This window comes from Toxoplasma gondii, chromosome Ib, assembly GCF_000006565.2.
Source record: "Toxoplasma gondii ME49 chromosome Ib, whole genome shotgun sequence".
In the NCBI taxonomy this organism is placed as follows: domain Eukaryota; phylum Apicomplexa; class Conoidasida; order Eucoccidiorida; family Sarcocystidae; genus Toxoplasma; species Toxoplasma gondii.
The window spans coordinates 1,817,348-1,841,330 of NC_031468.1; the positions used below are offsets into that span (position 1 = coordinate 1,817,348).

Genomic DNA, 23,983 nt, shown 5'->3' on the forward strand with positions numbered 1-23,983 from the left:
AATGTATGTGGTAAGCGTCTTTTTATCTGAAGATGCACTGTAGTTTTCTTTAGTCGCTGTCAGTGTACATGGACACCGGACGTTCTGGCAGTTGCTTGTAGTGCACACGCCATACGTGGCAGTATGTCTTGCTGTCTGCTCCACGCGCCACAAAGCCTTCCCATCCGTTTTCTCCCACATATGATGGAATACAAGATGGAACGACGCAAGAAGAAGGTTGATTTGATAGTACAAATGGTGCTGCGTTCGCTGGCGATTCAGGAAGCCCCCGAAACCCCTGGGGGTGGCCACTGGCTTTCCACTCAATCACTAGCTCCTCCTAATGAGCCACGGACAGCAAAAGGCACTCTTCACAGCTACAACCAGTTAAAAGGAACAACGTTTCCATGACGTTCGTGTTCGGACGATGCGCGAGTTGAGCACCATTCTCTGCGGGACTGCGGCACGGTTTACACAAAACTTTCAGGACCCATCTTCCGAGTATCCACGTTCTAACCTTGAAAGCCGGCAAATGTGTTTCCGAGACACGTGAACAAGAAGGGGAAGAGTAATGGGGTTCCTAAGTGGAAGGAAAGAAGCCAAGCGGCCGGACATTCCCTTTCAGGACACTCTTTGTTGTCTTGTGAGTTTGTCCGCGCAAACAACTAGCGGTTTCTAGGCATGCACTGGCGCATGCGCGGCATACTGTCGACTTCGAAGTTCTATTTCTCATTTCTGTAGGAAACATTTCGCCACGGTGACGATTCACGTTTCAAAACTCGAGCGCTGTGAGTCTCAGCAGGTTTCAAAATTAGACAAGTGCCTGTACCCCGGGTGTACCGGACCCCCAGTCTGCGTCGACTTTGTCAGTGTGCTGTGTGCGCGTGCCCGTCGTTCCTCCACCCGCCCTCATATTTTCAAAAAATCCACGGTTATCTGCTTTTCTCTCTGTAACTGATGACGTCGCTTCCTCCTTTTCGACAGGGTGGGTGTGCGGTCCAAGATTTGTCATCTTCGTGGGCGTACCACCGGTACCGCGTCAATGGCTGATAGCGGAGCGGCGGGAGCCGTCCATACTGCCCCGAGCAGTTTGACGCTGGCGGGTGAAGAACGCGTTTTACCGGCATCATCTGACGGTCGCTTCGAAACGCAGGGAGAGTCTGCTGCGTTTTTCGAAGCGGCACAGTCGATAATCAGACTCGCCGCCACAGGTTCCGCCGCGCCAGCAGATATTTCGCTCCCGTGGCCGCCACCCGCGTACGCGTGCCCACTGCGAACGGCCACGGAAATTCTTGCCTCCGGGGTGTCCAGACACCTTGAGAGTTGCCCGCTGCCGGTTGGCTGCCGTGCCGTGGATCACCACTTGAATGGCGGAGTTCCTCGGGGGATGCTTGTGGAGATTTCTGGGAAGGCTGGCTGCGGAAAAACGCAGTTCGCCTTGTCGCTGGTGGCCGAGACCCTCCTTCGGAGCGGCCAACCTGAGGAAAGCCGATGTTCTGCACAGTCTGACGAAGCCCTGGCGCCGCGGTCCAAAGATGCGCCGTTTAATGCGTTTTCGGAGAATTCTGCGACAGACCCGACGGAACTTCAGACAGAGGCCGACAAGCCCACTGCCGCGTTTTACATCCACACAGAGGGTGGGTTTCCCGTTCAGCGGCTCCACGAAATTATGAGTGCACGTCGAGTTCGGCACGAGTGCGGCTTCGATTCCACGGTTCCCGCCGCGAAGGCTCTGATGCAGCGGGTGTTCATGGAGGAAGTTTCCACGGAAGAGGAGCTCTGGGTGACGCTCACTCGGCGGCTGCCGCGTTTGTTTCTGTCTTACCGCGTGGCGCTGATTGTGATCGACTCGATCGCAGCCGTCTTCCGCCTTCCGGCTTCGAGAACAGATGGCGTGCAAGACCTCAAGGGTTCAGATGCGAAACACAAAGTGTCGGGCCTCGTGGACCGCGCGACCAAGCTCATGCGGATTGGAGCGATCCTCAGGCGATTCGCCGCCTCTCACGGGGCCTGCTGCCTTGTCCTCAACCAGGTGAGTGATGTGACTGACGAGGAAGACAATTTGGATCTAAACGTCACGCATTCTTCTCATGCGACGGCGTACGAAAGGAGCGGAACCGACCCGGAGGTGCGTCCACGATGTGAAGCCACTTCTCCGCGGTGGGAGTGGCGAAGCGTCGCCACGGGAATCGACGGCGAACTCGTCTGGTCGAGCCGACAAATGGCCCCCAGGCGGCTGCTCTTTGGTGGGGAAGACCCAAGAGTCCGACCTGCTCTCGGGTGTACGTGGAGCAACTGCGTCGACTGCAGAATGATGATTCACAGAATGGAGCAGAGATACATGCCCTTTCTCCCGCACAGTGCAGAGGGAGAAGGACCGACCGTTCTTGGTCCGCTACGGTGTTTGCGAGTTGTCTTCGGCTCAGGTCTCGACAACGCAACTGACATTTTCTTCAGAATCGACACGCAGGGCATCGTCGATCCATAACTTGATATGGCCGTTCTTGCCACGAGAAAAGTTACTGAGATTTTCCATTCGCTTTTTGGCTGTATGAACGGACTGGAACAAAAGCCACAGAGGGCTTTCCTGGTCCGTGACCCAATATCAAAGAGTGCGAAAAATGTTTTTCTGCTCAAAATGAATTTCGCGCGTACCCAGACCTCCGCTCGATGTCCAAATGAGGCACAGGACATCTTGGTATTCATATATATAAATGTGTATGCATAGAGAGCATGAGGAACTGTTTATATAGGACGTTGAGAGGAGTTGGCCAGCGAGTAGAGGTGCTCGTTACGCTTGGTGTAGGTTAACCTCATAATACGAACTTGTTAGGAAAATATGTTTTTTGCGTAAACCGAGGTCGAGCTGGTGGTGTGTAACGCTTTCAGCAGGCTTTTCTTCAGTTCTGTTTTTTGTGGCCCTCTCTCGTCCACGCGTAGGAACTTTGACAAGCATTCCTAGAATCATCCAAACGCGAAGAAGAGACCACGATTTTGATCGGTGACTGCAAATCGGTCGTCACTAAACCGGAACGACGGGACGCACAGAGAGACGTTGCGTTGCGTGTCATAATGAGATGCAGACAAGTGTGAGCCTTCTTATCGAACGCCTGACAGCCTCCTGTCTTTTCTTTTCATCGTATCCGCAGAAGAGGATACTGCTTTTTTCTATCTGAGTCTGCCATGAGTTTCCCGAACGAGGGAAATGAGGCAAGGGACACTCGACGCATCGGTGACCACAGGGGCAAGTGTACCGCTTTCTTTGGACATCAAAAGTCTCCCTTTCGTTCCAAAACTCTTTGTGTCCTGGCAAACTTGCTCACGCTTTCAGGGAATGTTAACGATGTAATAAAACGATATAACGCTCAAGATGCGTTTCCAACGCATCCAACGGAGCCACGTTTAGTCCTCAGTCTCCATCTTGAATCGGATAGCTTGCCAGCATCGGATTTCTCCCATACCGTATTTGGTACCTCGGCTATTTGGAGGACACTGTCGACGGGGCATTGAACAGAAGACCAACTTCTCCACCTGGAGGTCTGTTACGTTTCGCTTAACGGGAAAGATATGCCGGAGAGTTAGACGAGCGTTGGACGAGATCGTTTCGTTGTACAGAGTCTTCTCGTAATGGCCGTTAGTGGCTTTTTCTTTCTTCCTGCGACTCTGCCGACTCCATCGTACTATTTACTTTCAGTTGCACAGAATGGAACGAGTATCCAGGCAAAGAACTTGGCCTTCTACTTTTTTGCGTGGGCAGCTACCTGCCTCAAGCCGGAACGTCTCTTTGTTTCCCATTTTTCCTTTCTGTGTCGGCGAGCAAGAGTGACTGCTTTGTACCTCGATTTGTCGTCCCCCCCTTAAACGCTTTGTGTAATTGTGTATATATGCTAACATTAAGCTAAGTACCCTATATTATTCAAGCGTAGGTAGCTTGTTTTTTACACTGCGAAGTAATCCACGGTCTACTAGCCAGTCACGTCGCAACGGACAGTTCAGACAATTGTTTGCGAGTGACTCTTGAGTTGTATCTTCGCCCTTTTAACCACTGAAAAGAGAAGATGTGCAGAGGAAACCATCAGCATGATGGCGTAGCGTCTACAACATTGATATATCACAGCCTTTTAGCACTTTCCCCCAGTGCTTCTTCCGTGAGTCGTGACCTCTATTCTGACCACCTCACGTGCTCATCGAATCTCCGGTGGCTCTTGCTCCAGCAAAACCCGTTCGGTGATGTCAAGCAAGCTCTTGCGATTCAACGAAGGAGCAGAAGTATGCAGTATGGTGTGTCAACTTTCTCCGACAGCATTTTGTACTCAAAAAGTCATGATGGTGATGGGAGTCTCGCACGTCCGGCTCGAGAAGACCCTATTCGCGACGACGAAGTGGAATAATTCTCTGTGCGCCCGAGCAAGCTCGAACACGCTTACTGCAAGTTAATGTGGAGAAGGAGAATGAACAAATCTCTCAAAGTGGAAAATGTGTCTGCATCTCGGGAGAAAGGTCTGCTTCTGTATGAGATCCAAGGTCAACTCTGCATGCACGCAGCTTGCCTCTGATTGCCGGAAGAACGACCACCGTCAACATTTTTCACAGAACGACTTTTTAAAAAACGAAAAAACACTTTTGTTCGTCGCAATTCTTAACCGAGGCGACAACGTAAATGAACGTGGGAGAACAGATTTTTCTTCCGCAGCAGTTCGTCTGCACTTTCCTCTGTGGCCCGGCCGCTAGCGTGGCTTGGTCAACTGTGCAAGGAACGTGCGAATTCTCAGCGGCATTTTTGCTTGATTATTTACCGCCCGGCTTGTTGCTGTACTTGACTCGGTAGCTTTTCCAGGTTGCGGGGCTTAGTCCACTGCATACGGAAGGCGGAGAGCTTCGTTGCTCTCCTCGAGAATTGTGGTCGTTTGTCGCCTCGTCTGCCGCCGGCTTCGATTCTCCGTTCCTCAAGTTTGCGCAGGCGCTTCGTTAGTTCAGATCTGAAAGCCTCACGTAACTTTCGACGGGCGCACACGTTTTCTTCTGCGGAGTTCGCCGGGTCAACAAAGGCCGGTACTGCCACTTTTTCTAGGTGTGAAGTCAGGCTGTGGCTGCGATGGCACCCGAGAAAGAGTCAAAAAAGGACGAGAGCAAGCCCAAGAATGACGAGAAAGATAAGAAGGGCGCGCAAGACTCCAAGACCCAGAAGAAGGAGGAGAAAGATGTGAAGAAAGACGTCGGCGCGTTATCCCCAGCGTGTTTCTGCTTGACTGAAGTCCTCCAGAATGCCAAGGACTTCAAGTCTTTCGAGTGTCACTCCGTGGCTTTCGTCGGCCGGGAGATCTTCTGTTACGGCGCAAAGTACGACGCCTGCGACAGTGAAGATCCCCACGAGTCTGTGATGGTTTACGACTACCAAGAGAATCTGTTTTCTCTCGTGAAGGCGTCCAGGCGCGAAGGGAGCTCCGAGTCCGCTGCCCGCGAGAGCCGTCTCGCGGCAAGTTTCGTTCGTCGGAGGCCCTCGAAGGGGAGTGCAGACCCTCAGAAAGGAGTCATCACGCTTTTCGGCGGAGAGAACAGCTCAGGAGAGAAGACCGATCGTGTCTGGAATTTCGACCCCGTCACCAGCTCGTGGAAAGAAGTCCTCACGGGAGGTCCTGCTCCAAACGCGAGGTCTAGCCATGCCGCTTGTTCGAGCACGGACTTCAAGAAGATGTACGTTCACGGCGGAATCGACTGCCAAGGCACGTTGAAGGACGACGCGTACGTATTCAACGAGGACGACGTTTGGGCGGAACTCCCTCTCGCAGATCCTGCCGCGGACGTCCCTGCTCGCTGTTACCACACACTGGTCGCCGGCTGTCCAGCGCGTTCTTCACGCGAGTGTCTTCTCCTTTTTGGCGGCGACAGCACGGGTTCCGGAGGCGCTTCCAACGAACTGTGGATCTACTACAGAGACAAAAAGGTTTGGAAGCAAGTCACGGACGCCAGCGGCTCGCCGCCGCGAGCGCGGATGAAGCACTCGTGCGCTTTCGCCAACAACCGCATGTGGATCTGCGGCGGCGAGGTCTGCGAGTGGTTCGGCAAAACGTCCTTCAAAGATCTGTACGGGTACGACCTTTCCCTGAACTACTGGTTTCTCTGTGACGTCTTCCTCGCCAGGCCGGGGGGAGAGTCGCTGAACGTTTTGTTCGGGCCGATCGCCATCTCGTCGACGACGCGTTCGGTGATCATCTTTGGCAACGACTCGGACGCCAAGGGAAGACACGAGTCGGTCATCTACCGGGCAACGCCGGTCTGCACCTTTGCGTATCTGGGTCAGGCGCAGACCGAGAACAGAACCGCGCGCAAGAGTCTCGAGGGAATTGCGTCCACTGCTCGAGAAATCGAGAAGACGTTACTCAAGGTGCGCAACTCGGTGAGCGGCAGCGAAACGAAACTCGCAGACATCGAGCAGCAGGTGGTGAAGGTCGGCGAGCGCTTGGCGGAGCAGAAGAAGGCGACGAAGGCAATCATTTTTCAGGGAGAAGACCGAGATGAAATGATGAAGCGCATGGCCGACACGGAGAAAACCGCGGACGCAGTCAATGGCTTCGAAGCGCGCCTCGAAGCCATCGAGGCGCGCCTCAAGGATGTCCAGCTGAAACTCAAAAAGAAGGCTGGAAAGAGGGACGTCCAACGCGTCGAACGCGCCATGGGGAAGCAAGACCTCAAAAACGCGTCTGCGGCCCGGAAAGCCAGGTCACCAGGCTCTTCAGACGACAGCAGCGACAGTTCGTAGGGGGAAAACAGGAGGAAAAAAGGGAGAGGAGCGGAAAAAAGAGGCAGTTCACCGACACCAGAAAACGACCGAGGGGCAACAGAGGCAGTGGAGAGAACTGCAGGGTGTGGGGGTAGAGATGGACGCGGAGCGAAACGCCTTGGGGAATCGAATACTGACATATTTCTCTCAAGCGACTGGGGACTGTGGAAGCATCTGAAGATCTGAAGATCTGAATGGCCTCATACGGGCCGCAGCGGGAAGGGCGACAGGCTTGCTGGGTTCCTGTCTTTTGCGTTGAGTCCTTTCCAGGGAAAGACCCTCTCACTTTTTTGACTCTCTCGACACCGTCTTCCGCGGTGGTAACCTGGAGGCGGTGCTTTGCTTCTCGGATGCCGCCTGTGTCTCCCCTGACTTCACGGAGAAGCCGTCGGCGCGGCAGAGCTAACGCAAGCGAGGTGCTCCAGCGCCCCCAGCGCGTCTCCGGGTCGACGCCGTCTGGGCAGAAGTTCTTGTTTCGCACATGAGCGAAGAAAAAAGGATCAAGCAGAAAAGGAGTGCACCACATGCAGGAGGAGACCGATGTAACTTGTGTGCTTTTGAAAGATGTCCATGCAAAGACACACTGTGTGAGAGCTTCTTCTCTCGGAACCGGTGCAGTGTTCCATTCTTCCATTCTGTAAAGTTGCTTTCGCGGCGCTCTGCGTGCAACAATTTCTTGTTCGGAGCGCTCTTCTTCTTTTCGCCAGCGTCATGTGGACGCCTGAACGCGACTGTTGCGTGGAGGTGCATTGCAGCTGTGTGGATCTCTGCGGATTTGGAAACGACGAGGATGAATCGACATTCAAGCGCGCGAACCGGGCAGTGTGCAACCGAGAAGTTTGCGTCCGAATCCCTGCTGCAAACGAGTGAGCGGGGTTCCTCGCAAGAACCGGATTGCTCTTTCGCAAGAAAAGTAAACGCCGCTTGTTCTTCCCTCGGAGCCAGTGGTGAAAGTAAATCGGCGAGAACGCTACATTAAACGTACTGCGAAGACCAGTTCCCTCCATTCGCACGCTGTATCTTTTCAGTTGAGCTCTCGATTTGGGGGGACTGCACATCTAAGATAAGTATAACTGGAAATTAAAAACGTCGCTCTGTTGCTCCGCATTCAACAAGACGAGAATTTCGGACGACGCGCGCCGCAACAGCCTCGTTCCTAGTTTTGAGTACTTTCACTCGATTTTTACAGTCACACAGGGATGTGCATGCATATATGAAGGTATATTTATATACATTCATGCATATCGAAAGAGAGAAGAATAAAACGTGTTGAAACATGCATGCATGTATATTCTGCGGAAAGATAAATATAGGGAAAGATAGAGAAACATGAAGATGCGCAAAGATCGGCAGAAGTGTACAACTCTTCCATCTCGCTAGACTGACAAATAGAGGTAGATATGTTGTAAAGATGTAGTCAGAGAGAGACACATAGAGACAAAGAGACATACGCTGACAGAACAGCAGAGATAGGTGAAGAAATGGGTAGAGATTTGGATAAACGCAGTTCTGGATATGCACAGTCTCGGCAGACATGGAGCAAAGTCACGAGATACACACCTAGAAACCTCTGTCTTTCCTCGACTCGTGAAGATCTAGAGTTGAGTGAGAAATCTTGTTTTTTTCGTGTCTGTGCCCGAGTGTATCAACGCACTTGTCAACCAGTAAAAGACTGACGCCACTGCTCCTGCTCCTCGCACCCTGCGTTCTCAGCTGTTTTGCGTAGGAAAATTGTGACAGAAAATTCACCTTGAAAAGCTGCTACAAACGCAGTTGAAGTCCTTTCTCATGCACGTTTCCGCTTTCTATCCCGGAAATTCAACACAAGAGCCTCTCTGTTACAAGAGAAAACCTCCAGATTGAAGTTGAGAAAAACACACATATACGCAGCGTGAAGCGACTCTCCCTCTCTCGCTTTCTTCTGTTCAAAATCCACTTTCGCGATCTACCTTTTAACCCACAGGGAGGACGACACCACCATACCGCTAACATCCCGTCCTCCTGCTTGACGTACAGAGTTGAACTTTTGAATTCACTTGCTGTGTTCAGGAGAAAGCAAACAACTTCAACTGCGATTTGAACGTGGAGGTTACGGAATGACGATCTCGCTTTTCCGACAGATCGTCAGTCTCTTCTCTCCCCAAAGCGAACCTAACTGTCCACGCAGACATCCCCAGAACTGTCGGTGGATTTCGCGTTCTACCGTAGGCGGGGAGGAGCTCGGAGTCTTCACACCGCAGAAAAGCGAATAGAAAAGCACCGTGGTGATTTCTCTACAGAAAGGTTGGAAGTAATCCTCAGAGACGATTACTTCGATGAAACTCGTAACTCCTCCTATCCTAGACAGTGCGAGGGTACCAGCATCCGAAGACTCGCTGGTTCTCGCTTCAGTGAGAGAGGAGAGAAGAACAACTTCCCGGCGACGGTTCGCACTTTTAAAAAACGCTCTGCAGCTCCATTCCAGACTTCTCTTTCATGCGTAGCTCTGCGACTTCTTTGTAACAGACGCAGAGGCGACGGAGAGACCCAAGGAGCGACGAAAACATCCCAGCTGCTTTCCCTGAGATGAGAGATGAGAGAAGGAAGGCGAAGACGTCGTGAAGAAGATGGAGACAAACATGTTTTCTCAGAAGTCCAGAAAAACCTAAGACGGCGGGGAGGGAGGGTGTAAAGTCGGGACTGCGCCAAAAGATGCAACGTCAGAGGAGAGAGCTCCTGAGCATGGTGCGGCAGGGCCGAGGGGAGGAAAAAAAAGCCGGAAAAAGAAGAGAACGTGAAGAAGCAGAAAGTAAAGATAGAAAGCGAGGCGATGGGCTCCACTGTCCGCGAGAACTCGGCTGAAATCCCTGAACAACAAAAAATCCAAAAAAAATACGCACGAAAAAGAGACTCAGGGAACAAACAAACTCAGTGCAGGCCGCATGCAATTCATCGGGTGTTCACACACCGTCGCCGACCAAGTCAGAGAACTCTGGAGAAGCTGTCCTGGAGCTTGAACTCTTGTTTTCTCTCTACAAAGACGAGAATTCGCAGGCCTTCTCTCTCCTCTCAACATCAACACCTCAGCATATATAGAAGCCTCTCTCGCGGAGCATTGAACTGTTTTTTTTCTGCTGTTGAGCGCTTCCTTTTTCATACATCCATGTTCATCAATGCATCTACATCTTCGTCCCTGTACATAATATTTAAGTTTACATATATACATATATATATATATATATATATATATGCCTTTGTGTGGCTGGACATGATGTGCAGACGGGTACACATTTCTTTTTTTCGGCTAAAAATGTACATTCCTGATAGATTTCCGTGGCTTCCACTGTCTGTCCTAGCACCCCAGTTCTTTGTCTCTCCTTCTCCAAAGAAGGCCGACTCGCTTTCTCATTGTCTGAGAGGGCACCCAGGCTCTCTCTCTTGCGAGTGTCGACAGCGCTCGCTGTCCATCGAGGACTGAAAACTTTCTGTTCCAAATGTCCCTCAGCCGAAGTTGTTTGCCCCCAAGTCTCTCCTCACTTGAAGGGCCGGTCGATCGGTTGCCAAGACTTTGCTTTCCAAGGTGTACATCCACCGCTTCTGAGGTCTCCCCAGATGGCTCGCGCGTACAGCTTCACATGTCGAGCGACTCTGCCAGCTTTTCGCGCTGTTGCGACGAGAGCTCCTCTCTTTTCTTCTCTTCCTCGAAGAGATGCGCGCGGATTCTCCTCAAAGAGTTCCTCTCCAGCCTCCAGATCTTGCAGTTCGCTCGCTCGCGGAGCCTCCGCGTCGCGCGGGGACTCGCGCTCTCTCTGGGCGTCGCCACCTAGCCTTTTCTCGTTCGTTTCGCGGCCTTTCTTCTCTGCGTCGCCGCCCACCGTCTTCAGCTGCAGCCGGTAACTCAAGGCGTTTCTCTCGCTTGTCAACAGAGCGATTCTATGGTCTCTCTCCGCCAGCTGACTTTGCCAGTACGCCAAGTCAGACTCGCGGCGCGCCTCCAGTGGCTCGACGCGGCCCTCCCGCGCCGGACTCGCCGCAGCAACTGCTTCCATCTCCGCCTTTGAAAAAAGAAAAAAGATCACAAATTTCCGTTGAAAAATGGGACAGGAAAAACCGTGCGGCGACGCTCTTCAAGACAACAACGAAAGTGCGACTGCTGGAGAGACGTCGTCTGCGAAACCGCCTTACATAAAAAAAGAGAAACAGAAGCCCAGTGGTCAACAGAAGAGTATAGACTTTGTGCTCGCGAAACAAAAACCTTCCTGCAGCAGAGTTACACTGTTACATTTCTTTTTCTACAGTTTTTTTACTGAAGGTCGCTTATTCTTCTCCTCCTACAGAGAGACTTGCATCTTTTCGCCGTCACGAGAGCAAAGTGCAGAAGAGACGCAGTTCGACAGAATCTGAATCACGAACATGACTCTTGGCGACAGAGGCACCACAACAGTGAAGAGTGATGGCACGCAGACTTGTCAGCGAGGTTTCGAACACGATTTACACTGCATGCGTCGATTTGTTTGTTTCTAAAAAAACCGCAAATTGAACAAACAGCATGGTCACCTTCAGGGTGGCGACTGTGGCTTCCGCCTTCTCCTTCTGCTCCTGAACTTTCTTCAGACTCTCCTGCAGACCTCCCCTCTCGTCCTTCACTTCTCGGACCTCTTCTTTGAGAGCTCTGCATGCAGCAAACACACACTGGCCTCACAGCGAAAGACTAAACAGAACAGAAATACACACACATATACCTACATAAAACATATATGAATAGATATCCTGTTATCGACGGATGCACCGCTACCTCCTTCTTTTCCCTTTCTTTCCCCCTTGTTCCTTACTCAAGTTCTCGCTGAAGCAGGTTAATCTCTACGTTCGCCGCGAGAAGCTGCGCGAGGCGATCTTGTTCGTCTTCTCTCTCTCGTCTCTCCTCTGCTTCGTTGTCTGCACTTCCTCCGTTTTCGATCTCCTCCGTCTTGGCACAGTCGCCACAGGAAGCAGAGAGCGCGCTGCCTCGCCGAGAAGAAGCTCTCAACGCATCGACCTCCTTCTGCTTGGTCGCGAGATCCGCCGCGAGCTGAACACAGAAGGACAGCCAGCCCTCGGGAAGAAAAGTCGAGAATTCCAAAACAAGAAACGACTCACATCACACGAGACCGTATCGCTGGGCGAGAACGCGACCGATGAAAACTCCGAGAACAAGGCCTGGGAAAACTGAACCACGCGTCTGCCTCGACGGACGCTCTACACCGCCGAAAAGGTCAAAGAAACCTCGACAGCTTGATTCAAAATGCGTTTCTCAAAGTCTCTCCCCTGCCCCGACGCCTGAACTCGCGCGCATTTCCCCCGCGTCTTTCCCGCCACTTTGTACACTCTGAAGGAACTGCCTACACTGGAGTTAAAAAATCAACTAACTGGCCAATAGCTCTCTTTCTCTCTCGATACATATATATATATATATACATATGTTTTTTCAGAGTAAATGGGGAGGATCCTGAGTTCCTCTGGACACAAATATGCGAAGAAAAGGACGACCCAAAGAAAAGCCTCCCTCGCATTTGTATTTACATCTGTAGAAACTCACACGCATACGCCAGTATATTTTTGTTTGCATCTGCGTACACATGCTAATGTAGATCTTTGTCTGTGTCCAAACTGACACACAGCTTCATACACGTATATACAAATATATGTATATATATACATATACAAATATATATATATAATATATGGATTATATATGGATGAGAAACCAGTACAAATAGGGAGGAACGTTCTTTTCTTTTTCAGCTTTCGTTCGTGTTTCTTACTGCTGCATATTGCTGAGACAGTTGATTCATTTTTTCCTTGGTTTCGTCCAGAGCGAGGAAGGCAGCATTTCTTTCTCGTTCGATTTCCTCTTTTTCCAGTTCCCATGTTTCCTGAATTTTTTGCCAGTCCGCCGACGCACAGGACGCTGCGAGCAGCTGCGTTGAGAGGCGCTCTTCTTCCTGGAAAAATAGAAAAAACCAAATGACACATTCCTCTGGAAAGAAAGCTCTTTTTTTCTCTCTTCTCGCCTCACAAGTCCTCGATGTGTGGAGAGGTCACGACAGGCGCAGGCGGGCATCTCCACTTTGTCATCTTTCTTATCCTTCGCCCTCGTCTCTTTTTCCTTGTCACTTCCTTCTTCGTTTCCTCCCTGCCTCTCTTCTGTTCGCCATCGCTTCGCTCTTTCGGTCTCCTACATTTACTCGATCTATTTTCTGTTTTTGACAGGCGTTTCTCACCAGACGCCTCTCCCGCCGCAACTCTTCCAGGTCGGATGCATGTTTTTCCGCGCTCTTCTCCAGCATCGAGCGGCAGTGTGCTGCGTCTCTCTCCGCCTCCTGTACGCGAGTGTGAAGCGCCTACGCAAAAGAAGGAAAGAAAGAAGACGAACGAAAGAAAGCATGAAGAAGGAAGAAACGTCTTGATAAATGGAACACAAACTGTCTTCACATGCATCGCATACATACACACACATCCATAATTCCATGTATACATGTATATATATGCATATATTTGTCGCTGCGCACAAAGCAATAGATGTAACTGAACAGAAAAGCGAACGTAGATGTAAATAAAAAGAAAACCGTCGTTTTTATTCAAAACAACTGTAAATATTTGGGGAACACGCAGAGACACACTACCAGCCTCTCTTGAAAACAAGGAAAGTCTTCATGCAGAATTCGTTTTCGCAACTCAGGAGCGAAACAATGCATTTAAACAAATTACGGAGTTGGGATACGCAGAACACTGAAATAGACCTGCGTATACACATGCATCCCATGAACAAATATTTAGCTGATATCCACACGTTTAGAGAGGTGTAAATACAGATAACCATCGATATAGAAAGACACAGACAGCTAAATGACGGACATACAGACAAATAGAGACAGAGACACACACAAGGATAAATCTAGAAAGATAGATGACTGTTTCTCAGATATGTATACCTATACACCAGTCTATTGACATAAATACTTCCAGCTAGCTACACACCAACATACAGATATATACACGTATGTGCATGTGCTCCGTCGACGGGATCACATTTGCAGACGAACGACTGGTTCGAAATGGCAATCTGCAGAAACGCAGATGAGATCTTTCCTTTCAGAGCAAAGTCGCTTTTCGCCAGCGTGTGGTCAGACCCGTCCCAGAGAGAAATCATTGAGCAGAGAGCGTGGATGTGTACGCCTGTCTTTCACAGGGTGTATGTACACTGCTCTTTCACGGTCTTGCTAGGATCCGCGAGCTCTTTTCTCGCTAAAAAGGGGAGGCAACAGCCTCCCTCTTCATCCCAAACGCTGGCGCGTCGCTTCTCTACTCCGACCTCGAGTCGTTCTTGCTGAAGTTTCCTTCAGGAAAAACGCCTTTTCTGAAGTTTTCAGTCACCTCTTGTCTCTTCGCGGTGTCTCCAGGCCCCCGCACTCTGTCGACAGCCGGCTCCTCTCGAAAGAAAGAGAGACTTCCAACCTTCCTGTTCGCCGTCTCTCTCTCTGACTCTCGTCCTCTCTCCTCTGTTCGGATTCCTCCACGCTGCGCTTCGTTCTTCGAGCGGCTGCTCGACCTTTCGTCCGCGCTTACCTCCGTTTGCAAGTCGTACTCCTCTTTTTCGCGTCTGCGTGCAGTCGACTCAGACGTCAAGAGGGCTTCCAGTTCCGTCTCCGTTTTCTGGAAACATTGCAGAGACAAGGATCACACCCGACAATGCAGGCCTCGAATGACTGGCAGCTACAGAGACTCCGCGTTCTCTTCGGTCCATGGACAGGTGCTCAGGGGTGTCGGTCCGTCGCTCCATCCTACCGGAGCCGCTGTCTACAAGATCACTTCAACTCTGCATATTCGGGAGATACTCGGCGTCCGCATGACCACAAGCGAGACAAGGGAACTCCCTCCAGTCGCGGCTTCTGCACCTGCGGGGCGCTGGAGATATGTCAATGCCACTGCGCAGCGCGAAAGCTCTCCCTCTCCCTTCCTCGATCTCCCTCCGCACTGCACTTCACAGAGTTCCGCGATCGACTCTGCGGATCTCTCTTCTGTCTACCTGCAGGCGCTCGACGCGGGCCAGCAGCCCCGTCTCGGTCTCGCGCTGCTTCTCCCGAGCCGCTCGCGCCGCGTCGACTTCTCTCGACAACGCAGCAATTCTCTCTGTGGCTTCGTGAAGCGCCAAGCTGCAATCCGGTCAAATGAACCGGAACAGAGGGAAAGGAAGACGAAGGCGAACAAACTGACAGAAACGGAGGAACAAGAGAAGAGAAACGGCCAGAGCAGAAAAGGCCTGCGGGAGAGGCAGCAAAGGGCGGACGGAGGAGAGAAGTCCGGCCACTGTCTTGCGAGAAAGAAAAGAACGGCGACGAGAGAGAAGTCCGACAAAAAAGGGGTAAGACCGGAAGGACGAGGGGAGACGCAAACTTTCAAGAGAGCGCGAGAGATGCAGAGAAGCTGGAAAACTGAACGAAAGGGAAGGCGGTGATAAAAGGACGGAGAATAAAGGAACTCAACAAAAACCGGCGACAGACGACGAAGAGGGAGAAGAACGAGAATCCGGAGAACGAGACGAGAAAGGAGAAGAAGACAGTGACAGAGAAAGACGGGAGCTAGAGTTCTGGAAAGGTGAATCGATACCGGCTGGTCTGTTTACCTCGCTTCTTCAGCTTCCTTTTCTCGCGCCTCGAGAGTGCGTTCTAGTTCCTGACGACGCCTCAGCTCCTCCTAACAGGATAAACCCACAAAAGAGACGAAGTTCTCGATTTCTCTCCCGCTTTCGAGCGAGTTGGAAGTCGAAGTTTCTTCTCGAAAAAAGAAACGAAACACGTCCCCACACACCTCTGTCACGCGTCGCCGAGAAGAGGAGAAAAAGAAAAAAGCAACCGCCGTCCCATGTCCACGACGCCGCTGTCCTACCTCCAGAGACTTGACGTTTTCGTCGAGACGCGCATGGACTTCGGAGAGTTGTCTTTGTGTCTGCTGCAGTTTCTCTGCGAGTTCGTTTCCTTCGCGTTTTTCGCGCTCTCTGACTTGAGCGACCAACTCGTTTTTCTCTTTTTCAAAGGTCGCGGAGAGAGCAGCAAGGCGGGCAGAGAGAGAGTCGACTTCGAGGGACTTCGCCTTCAGTTCTTCTTCGTACGCGCCGCATTTCCGGTCGTGAAGTTGCGTCTCGATGTGCAGCTGCTCCTGTAGATTCTTCGTTTCTTCTTCGAGAAGTCTCTGCAGGCGGTCGCTGAAGTCCCGGTCCGCCTCCGTCTCTCGCTCTTCTTGCAATTTCCTCTCCGCAAGGCGTTCTCTCTCCGTCTGCTTCCGAAACTCGCGTTCCCGTCTCTCCTGCAGCAGCAGCGCCTCCTCGCATTTCTTCCACTCTGCACGCAGCTCTTCTTCTCGCTCTCTCCCCAGAGAAACGGCCTCCTCGCGCTTCTTGATCTCCTCGAGCAACTGCATCTCCTTCTCCCGGAGAGAAGACAACTCCTCCTCCAAATGTTTCACTTGCGCAGACAACTGACTCTCGACTTCTCTCTGCATCTGTCGTTCTCTCTCACTTTCTTCTCGCAAACTCTCTTGTTGTTGTGACCTCGCTTCTTCGCGGAGTCTTCTCTCTCCCTCTTCTCGTTCCATCCTCTCGCGTTCGAGGTCGCTCTGTAGCCTGTCGAGTGCAATCTGCTTCTCTTCGAGGCGACTCTCCAGCTCGGCCGCGTAGGCTTCCTTCTGCTGAATTTGCTTCTGCAGCCGCACGTACATGGACGGCGTAGGTTGCCCGCTGCTCAGCTCACTCACGGAATTCGCCTCCGAGTCTAAAAAGAAAATAAAAGAAGACACATTGAAAACAAAATAACCAAAACAAATAAAAAAGACAAAAAATACAAAAACGAAAAAACGTGAAGCGACACCGGGACACCCGGCACGAAGACAGAGACAAGAGAGAAAAACGAAACCGCCCCACAACGGAGAGACCAAGACGCGAAGAGCAACGGGGACAATGGGATGGAGAAACATGAACCTAGAAACGCACAAGCGTTTCCGAACACCCTCTCTTCGAACCTCTTTTCTCTCCAGAAACGAAGCAACTACACAACTCGTACAAAAACGGGGGAAAACGGAAGAATGAATCGCCAGGAATAAGCTCCTACATGTGAGTGTAGCTACATACATCGTTCTCTTTGAACTGTGCCAGATCGGTGAAGAGACACAGAAGAAACGCATGTGAAGAGTATTTGACTGTGATTTCCTTACCGACTTTGAATCCGGAAGCATTTGAATCGTCTCGGTGAAATCCCGCAACTTTCGCGGACTTCTCTGCAGACTCTGCGCCGGCTCGGTGCCCGAGCTTCTTGTCCTCCGGCTCGGGTGTGCGACGTAAACCTCGACTTGCGCTGCTTCCGCTGTTGCGGCGACTCGCCAGGTCTCGTTCGTTTTCTCCAGTCGTCACGACGGCCGCTGCAGCGCGCAGAAGCGCCTCCCGGTGCTCCTCTCCATCCAGACAAGAAGACGGTACAGAAGAAGGTGAAGAGGCGAGAGAGACGACGCAGTTTCTCGGTTTGAAGACGCCCAGACTCTCGTTCTCCCCGGGCCCGGACCACCCGTCTCTGGACTTCTCTCCGCCCATACGCCTTCCATCCTCGACTTCAAGAAGAATCGCGTCTCCTGTCCAGTCTGTGTTTTTCTTCTCGCCGACCCAGGCGTCGTCCAAAGTCCCAGCGTCTCGCCTCGCCTCCTCCCCCTTCTCCAGAGACGCCTCGCTCCCGGGTGTACGTGAAGTACCTCGCGCGTCTCGGCGGTCGACTCCGTCCGCCGCTGCTCCAGGGTGCGGTCGTTCTGCGCTCTCTTCAAGGTCGTCGACTCGCGAGGAGAGTTCCCTCTGCTTTCCACTCAGCGTTTCGTCTCGGGCGTCCGCGCGGACTCCACAGAACCCAGAAGCAACGGGAGAGAGATGCCCAGAAATCGACGGAGGATGGTCAAGATCACGCACCCGCTCCTGCTCTTCGTCGAGGAGGCGCATCGCATCTCGCGGCCTGGCGGCGGATCCCACAACTTCAGGTGTACTTGAACCTGAATCGCTCGCAGCGGCGCGATCTCCTGGAGACGTCGGCGAGGCGGCGGAGCGACTCGAGAGATTTCCAGCTATTTCTAAACTGTTCTCGAATTCGATTTCTGCCTTTTCTGTAACGTTCTCGAAGACAAAACTCCCCGGTCTTGGAAACGCGGAAAGCAGTGCCTCATGTTCCCCCGAAACGCGCAGGCGGTCTCCGGGTGGACCTCCATCTGAGGAGTCAGGCCGAGCGCGCGGCGTCTCAGACGCTTGCGCCGAGCCTGCTGACGGGAGTCTCGACAAGTCGGAAAGAGGAGAAGAAGCAGAGAATGGAGGCTGCTGGGGCGCCAGCCGAGACTGAGGGGGGGCGACCAACTGATCGTCTTCTTCTTTGGCTTGCCTCGCTTCTTCGCACGAGACGCCGACGTTAAATCCTTGCGAGGAAGGAGCGCTGCGTTCGGCCTGTAAATCGAGAGACTCCGATACAATCACTTCTGAAACAGGAGCAACCTGCTGACGAAAACTCATGAAAGATCCTTCGAACGGCGAACAGGAATCTCCTGGACTCGGGTGGCTCTGAGGGTTGCTGCTCGTCTCCGCTGTACGTACACCGCTCGAAGGCGTCAGATGAATCGAGTCGAGAGCTTCCCAGCTTCGCAGCGAGGAGTCTCCTTCTCGATGTTCCTCTCTCTGTTCTTTCTCTCGCCACTCTTCCTCCTCTCTCTCTCCCATTGCTCTCCCCCTTCCTCGTTCTCTGTTTTCTTCTCCCTCTCCGCTGTCTTCTCTCTCTCTGTTGCCCTCTGAATCGACCGAGTGAGAAGCAGGTGCGACAGCCGACGTAGATTGCGACAAAGACGCAGACGAAGGCGACGACTGAGACAGCGAAAGAGAAAGAGAAGAAGAGACAGGAAAGGGGAAGGAGCCAGACACTGGCGCCGCGAGACCCGGCACTGACGGAGAGAGAGAAGAACGAAACTCAGGAGAGCAAACCGACTTCGAGGAAGGAAACGAAAAAGCCTCCGCCTCCTTTTCTGGAGAACGAGAAGACGTCACCAGAGAAGATAAGACAGGACAAGCTGTGGGAGGAGAAGACACGAGAGGTGAAGACGCGAGAGAAGATGCGTTTGAAGGAGACAGACGGGGAGCTGAGTCTCCATTTTCTTCGTCGAGAAAGCCCCCTTGAGATGCATGCACCGTTGCTTCTGGGCGAGGCATCGGAGACACCTGCGCCTCGGGCTCTTCTTTCGCGCACCCCACAGTGTCTCCTTCTTCTCCCTGTCTCTCTTCTTTGAGTTCAGACTGTTCTCGTTTTCTCTCTTTGGTGTCTTCGCTGAAATTCGCTCCAGAGACCGAGAGGTGCTTAGCTTCAGAGCCTGCATGCAGCCGCAGCTCGTCGCAGGACTCCTCGTCCGAGACGCTGAACTCGTCGTCCCATACAGACGCGGGCGGGTCTCCGACATCGTCGCTTTTTCCTCTTTCTTCCTTTCTCCCTTCTCTGTCGTCTTCTCGATTCCCTGTGCGTCGTTCTCTCTCTTCGTCTCTCTCGTTTCTCTCTTCTCTCTCGACTTCCCTTGCTCGCGCTTGTTCTCGTTCCTCCTCTTCTTCGTCTCCGTGGTCTCTGAGGCGAGTGAAGTGGGCTGAGAGAGCAGCGACTGCGCGTCCGGCTGCGGCTGTCGCGGCTTGAACGGCAGCATGCGACGATCGGCTGACCGGAGAGTCGACGCGAACGTCTTCTTCGCTGTGGCTTGAGCCGCGAGACTCGCCGACCTCCCTTCCTTGTCCACCGCCGATGACTCCCTGCGCCGGACTCTCCTCTCCCAGAGTCTCCGTTCCTCCTCTCTGCTCCAGTTGGTCGCGCGCCTCTCCGAGCCTCTCGGCGGGGACTTCCGTCTCTTCCTCGGAGAAGAGCAGCTCTTTCTGGATGGAAGAAAAGGTTTCTTTCAACACACCCATCCCCCACTTCATCCCTGAAGGGAAAGCGAAACCGGAAGTAATGAAAGAATACGCCATCGGTCCAGAGCCATGAACGAGTGAAAAGCCTGGACGCGAAGATCGTCACCGCAAAAAGAAGCAGATTTAATGAAAGAATCGAGCAGAGACTAGGCAGACTCGCCACGGACACACGGCACCGACATCAAGAAGGACTTTCTCACTTCTTTACGCAAAGAGCCTCAGTGCATGTTCCTTGCTCAAGGCGAACGACAGCATCAAACAGCCTACATGCCCTCTCGAAGTCTCATTCCTGTGTGGTTTCTGGTTCGGAACTTCCTGCTGTTGTCTCTCACTTTTAAAGGCATGCAGGAGTTCTCCATCTACAGCCTGATTAGTCTATTCTGCGCGTCTCTATTCATAATAACTATCTCCTCGAAAACGCCTCCCTTCTGTCTCCTCGTAAACGTTCAGTCTCTCTTCTCCCTCTCCTCCACTGTCTTCTGCTTCTCTCGTCTGAATCTCGCATCGCGGTCTCCGCTCTCGCACTCTCTATCCGTCTCCTGGTATCATGTCTGCCTGTTGTTTCCGCTCTGAATCCTCCCCTTCTCAACAGATTTTGAAGAGACACGGGCGCTCCAGCCGCTCTGAAGCAGCGGATCGGCTTGGACGCCTTCGCATCTCGCATTGCGGCCAGCCTCAGGAGAACGCGACGACGCCTTTCGACGCCTCACAAACGTTTCCCCATTCCGACGACGGCCTTCCTGTTCCAAGCCTGTCACCTCCACCAAGACCGCGAAAAACAGACGAAGGCTGCTTTCAGTCTCGGCGGTCTTCGCTTGACGAGGCGCAGTGGCAGAGGCATGAGGAACGCAGGGTGGCGTCGCCGAGTGAGGAGCGGGCGGCTCTGTCGTTACGGACTTCTCTTCCCTTGGTCTGTTCAAGCTCTACCTTTCCTCTCGACGACGCGTCTGCTCTCGCCTCACTGTGCATTCTGTCTCCTCACCTTCTGAGGCAGCAGGAGCTGAAGAGACGGCGGCCATGCGGCCTGCGACAGCTGCGGTCACCTCGCCGAGGTTCCTCCAGTTCGCGTTTTCCGCTGCCTCTTCTCTTCCGCGAGACAGGTGCTCTGTCACTGCAGCTGTTACGCTGTTCAACCGCGTCCACGCGCTCTGAGAGTTCTCTCGCTCGCCTTCAGAATACCTCTCTGCATGCGCACCGAGCCATCTGCCAGCCCCCGCCGCGAGACGCCCGAATCGAAATCCGCCGTCCGCGAATGGGGAAGCAGAGGAAGGAGAATCAGAAGCAGGAGAAGAAGAGGGAGGGAGATGAGAAGAAGGCAGAGAATGACATGTGAGTTGAGCCGGGGAACTCGGAGCATTTTTCATCTGAGGGAAAGGGGGAAGGGGGTCATCGCCGTCGTCGTCCTCCATGAGGAATTCATCGACTTCGTTAAAGATGTCCGTCATGGTCGAGAGTGGAAACAACTCGAATCTGGAAACCGAGAAACGTGGAAGCTCTGCTCTGGAGACAGATCGGTCAGACACTACGACGTGGTGACCCTCAGAGTGGGCAAAGGGCGTTCTTTCCACGCACAGGAGAGAATCGCGACAGCAAACGTTCGTCTGTCACACAACAGGATGCAGCCGAGTTGAACCTCGACAAGAAGGAGTGAAAAACGAACCCAATCCTCTGCAACAGAGAAACACGAGCGTCGAAAACGACTTGCACCCGCGAAGGCAGTTCGGTTTTTTCGGGACTGCATGCGTTAGCGGACCAAAGTCGCCTCGCGAAGTCCTTTCTAAGGCGACTGGCCTCTCTCCCGTAAGTGTCGGTTCTCTTTGTGATTTACTTTTGCTTCTGCGCCGTCTGGGTCAGTTCTCCGCAGTACCCAGCTTCTGTCTCCTCGGTCTGTATTCACCACCGGGGCCGCTCGGAAAGTCGTCGAGTTTGAGTCCCCCCGTTTTCCAGAAAGCGTAGGATGTAGTCACAAATATGTCGCGGGACTTCTCGTCTGCTGCCTCCTGCTCTGTGTGAGCGTACATGTACCACCTCGAATGGGGGAAGGGAGGAAGCCGGTAAACGAGGACGCAGAGGATCGTCCTCAGATAAGAAGCGCCCGGCGCTGCAGCGACGTTAACGCAGAGCGCGGGAAAAACACCTCAGAGTCCAGAATGGGGAAGCCCAACTGCTGGTTTCTCGAGCGCAAAAAGAATCGCGAATTCGAGTAGCTGAGGTCCACACACGTCCACACGCTATCGACGGAGGGGGGTACTACTTGTCTGGGAGGGCGGCTGGCCGCGGTGAACGCAAAACGCGCCGCTTCGTGACAAACAAAACCCTCGTTTAGAGAAAAACACGCACAGAAAAAATGCCTCTGAGGCAAATCAGAAAAAAAGATGCACGACATGCTCGTTCTGGCCGCCCTACTCCTCCGCCGAAAATCCACAGCCGATCACGCATACTGTCTCAGGAGCGGGAAAACGACATCGTTTCTAGGCAGCAGCACCAGTGCGACATCGCGGCAACAATGTTCTGAAAAGGTACCGTGCCCGTACGTCTTGCTTGCGAAAAAACCTTCGCAGAATTCACAACTTTGAAGGCGCAACGGTTTTTTTAAGGGCGAAAATTCGCTGACTCGAAACGCAGCTTCTGCCGAGGGAGTCGGGTAAGCAAACCCAGAAGTGGTCGGCCAGGGGAAAAGTTGCAGGGGGTTTCGCGCTGTGTTCCGCAAGACGTGTGCTCACTGCATTCCCTGCTTCCTCTCTTTCCTCCGTCGTTTTTGATGTCCGAATTCTCCTCCAGTGTCAGAGAAAAAACAGAGAAGGTTGTGTGTCGAGTGTCGCAGAAAAAGACGCTTGTCTGTGCCCGGCGTAGACGATCTCTTCGGCCTCTCGGACGAACCGAGTTTTCACGGTGAACCTTTTGTGCTTACTTTTCGTCTCAGACTGTGTTGTTGTTCCCTGCTTCTCAAAAGCCGCCCTTCTCTCACTTCTTGTTCGCCGATTGCCTTCAAGAAGTGTGGAGTTCCCTTCCTTTTTTCTGGGTTCTCCGGAAGCCTCCTGTAGCAAAATGCGCTGAAATTTTGGACACTTCTCGACGGTGTCTCGCTTTAGGACGGACCTCATGGTCTTTAGGGCACCGTTTTCTTTCACTTTTTCTGGGAACATCACAGTTTTCTCCATTTCAGGGAACGAACAATCTGCAAGCGTCCACTTGTCCTGTGGCTGCTGGGCTCGGATGCCGCCTCTGTTTAGCAAGTGTAGCAGGGACCGGATGGCAAGCTAGGTCCACTTCACTGCAGTTTCAAGTTCCAAACCAAGGCATCTCAATTTGTATCGTGTTCTCTGTCAACAAGCTGTTGAACCTGTCGACGGAGTGTCGTCCCGGCTCCTATCCCGCGTTCGCAAGCCGCACCGTTTTCAGAACAGTGTTCCCCGTGGTGTTGAAAGCGGGCTGCGAAGCGCGAGCGTTTCGTTTTGTGGTTTTTTCTGGGAAACGATGGGGATCTCTTCGTGTGGCGAGACGCTTGCCTCCTGTTTCAAGGCGGTGAAGTCCGGAACCGTTGACTTCAAGGGGCAGGAGCGAGTATACTCGTGGTTGATATACTTTGCGTGGGCGGGTGGCCTCAGCGGGTTTTTCGTCGGAGGGATTCTGGAAGACTTCACGGTCACAGTGTACACGATTTTGATGTGCATGGCCATTGCGGCGATTCTCTGTTTTCCGTCGTGGCCATGTTTCCACAGACACCCTGTCGAGTGGACGCCGCACGACCCCGCCAGGCTGGCTGCTCTCTTCACGCAGCATCAAACCCAGGAAGAAACTCCTCAGAAAGGTGCGGGGAAAAAACGAGGGAAGAAGAGCGCTGAAGTGAAACGGAAAAACTGAGTGTGTGTGCGTATGTAGACAAGTGAGTCTTCCCAGAGTTCGTCCGGATTGTTGCGTGGATCGTGTCAACTGGACTTCTCGTTCGTCAAAGACCTGGTCGTCTGACCCAACTGCTCTCCATAAAAAAGCTTGTTAACGCTCCCTCGAAAAATGCGACGTGGAGAGAAACGTTTGCTTTTTCGGCTTTCAACTGTCCGCTGCAGCGACATGTTCCTACACATCTAAAGAGCCCGGAAGTTCTCGATTGGCGCGGGGTGTTAACCTTACGTAAAATGCGGTTGCTAGCGAAAGACCAGGCCGCAGAAACACTTCAGAGAACCCCCAGTCGCCACACACAGTTCAACACGTTTTCAGCGGATGTAGACCTCACAAGTTCAGGTTGCTTG

General features: G+C 52.6%; 4 protein-coding genes across 4 annotated transcripts; 3 read left to right on the top strand and 1 right to left on the bottom strand.

Annotated features, from left to right (window-relative positions):
* The first annotated feature begins 710 nt into the window (after positions 1-710).
* Positions 711-3,774, top strand: TGME49_321430 (hypothetical protein). Its single transcript, XM_002371643.2, has one exon. The coding sequence runs from the start codon at positions 1,022-1,024 to the stop codon at positions 2,465-2,467; it is 1,446 nt and encodes a 481-aa protein (XP_002371684.1). The 5' UTR covers positions 711-1,021; the 3' UTR covers positions 2,468-3,774.
* An 801-nt stretch (positions 3,775-4,575) lies between these two features.
* On the top strand, positions 4,576-8,464 carry TGME49_321420 (kelch repeat-containing protein). The gene has a single exon (XM_002371642.2). The coding sequence runs from the start codon at positions 5,075-5,077 to the stop codon at positions 6,737-6,739; it is 1,665 nt and encodes a 554-aa protein (XP_002371683.1). The 5' UTR covers positions 4,576-5,074; the 3' UTR covers positions 6,740-8,464.
* Positions 7,880-23,739, bottom strand: TGME49_321410 (hypothetical protein). Its single transcript, XM_018783019.1, has 12 exons — positions 20,716-23,739; positions 16,985-19,747; positions 15,665-16,545; positions 15,402-15,472; positions 14,805-14,931; positions 14,345-14,431; positions 13,000-13,119; positions 12,541-12,720; positions 11,572-11,807; positions 11,297-11,411; positions 10,277-10,794; positions 7,880-9,606 (listed from the first exon to the last, which is right to left on the bottom strand). Exons 1-12 carry the CDS (start codon positions 21,176-21,178, stop codon positions 9,405-9,407), a joined length of 5,763 nt encoding a protein of 1,920 aa, XP_018638398.1. The 5' UTR covers positions 21,179-23,739; the 3' UTR covers positions 7,880-9,404.
* Positions 22,467-23,741, top strand: TGME49_321400 (microsomal signal peptidase (spc12) domain-containing protein). The gene has a single exon (XM_002371640.2). It carries the CDS (start codon positions 23,211-23,213, stop codon positions 23,595-23,597), a length of 387 nt encoding a protein of 128 aa, XP_002371681.1. The 5' UTR covers positions 22,467-23,210; the 3' UTR covers positions 23,598-23,741.
* Positions 23,742-23,983: the final 242 nt, after the last annotated feature.

Coding starts and splice junctions, on each gene's coding strand:
- TGME49_321430 (XM_002371643.2), top strand. CDS start 1,022: ATGGCTGATAGCGGAGCGGCGGGAGCCGTCCATACTGCCCCGAGCAGT.
- TGME49_321420 (XM_002371642.2), top strand. CDS start 5,075: ATGGCACCCGAGAAAGAGTCAAAAAAGGACGAGAGCAAGCCCAAGAAT.
- TGME49_321410 (XM_018783019.1), bottom strand. CDS start 21,178: ATGACGGACATCTTTAACGAAGTCGATGAATTCCTCATGGAGGACGAC. Junction 16,546..16,984: donor TGCTTCCGGATTCAAAGTCG/GTAAGGAAATCA, acceptor TTTTCTTTTTAG/ACTCGGAGGCGAATTCCGTG. Junction 12,721..12,999: donor TGCGGCGGGAGAGGCGTCTG/GTGAGAAACGCC, acceptor CTATTTTTCCAG/GAAGAAGAGCGCCTCTCAAC.
- TGME49_321400 (XM_002371640.2), top strand. CDS start 23,211: ATGGGGATCTCTTCGTGTGGCGAGACGCTTGCCTCCTGTTTCAAGGCG.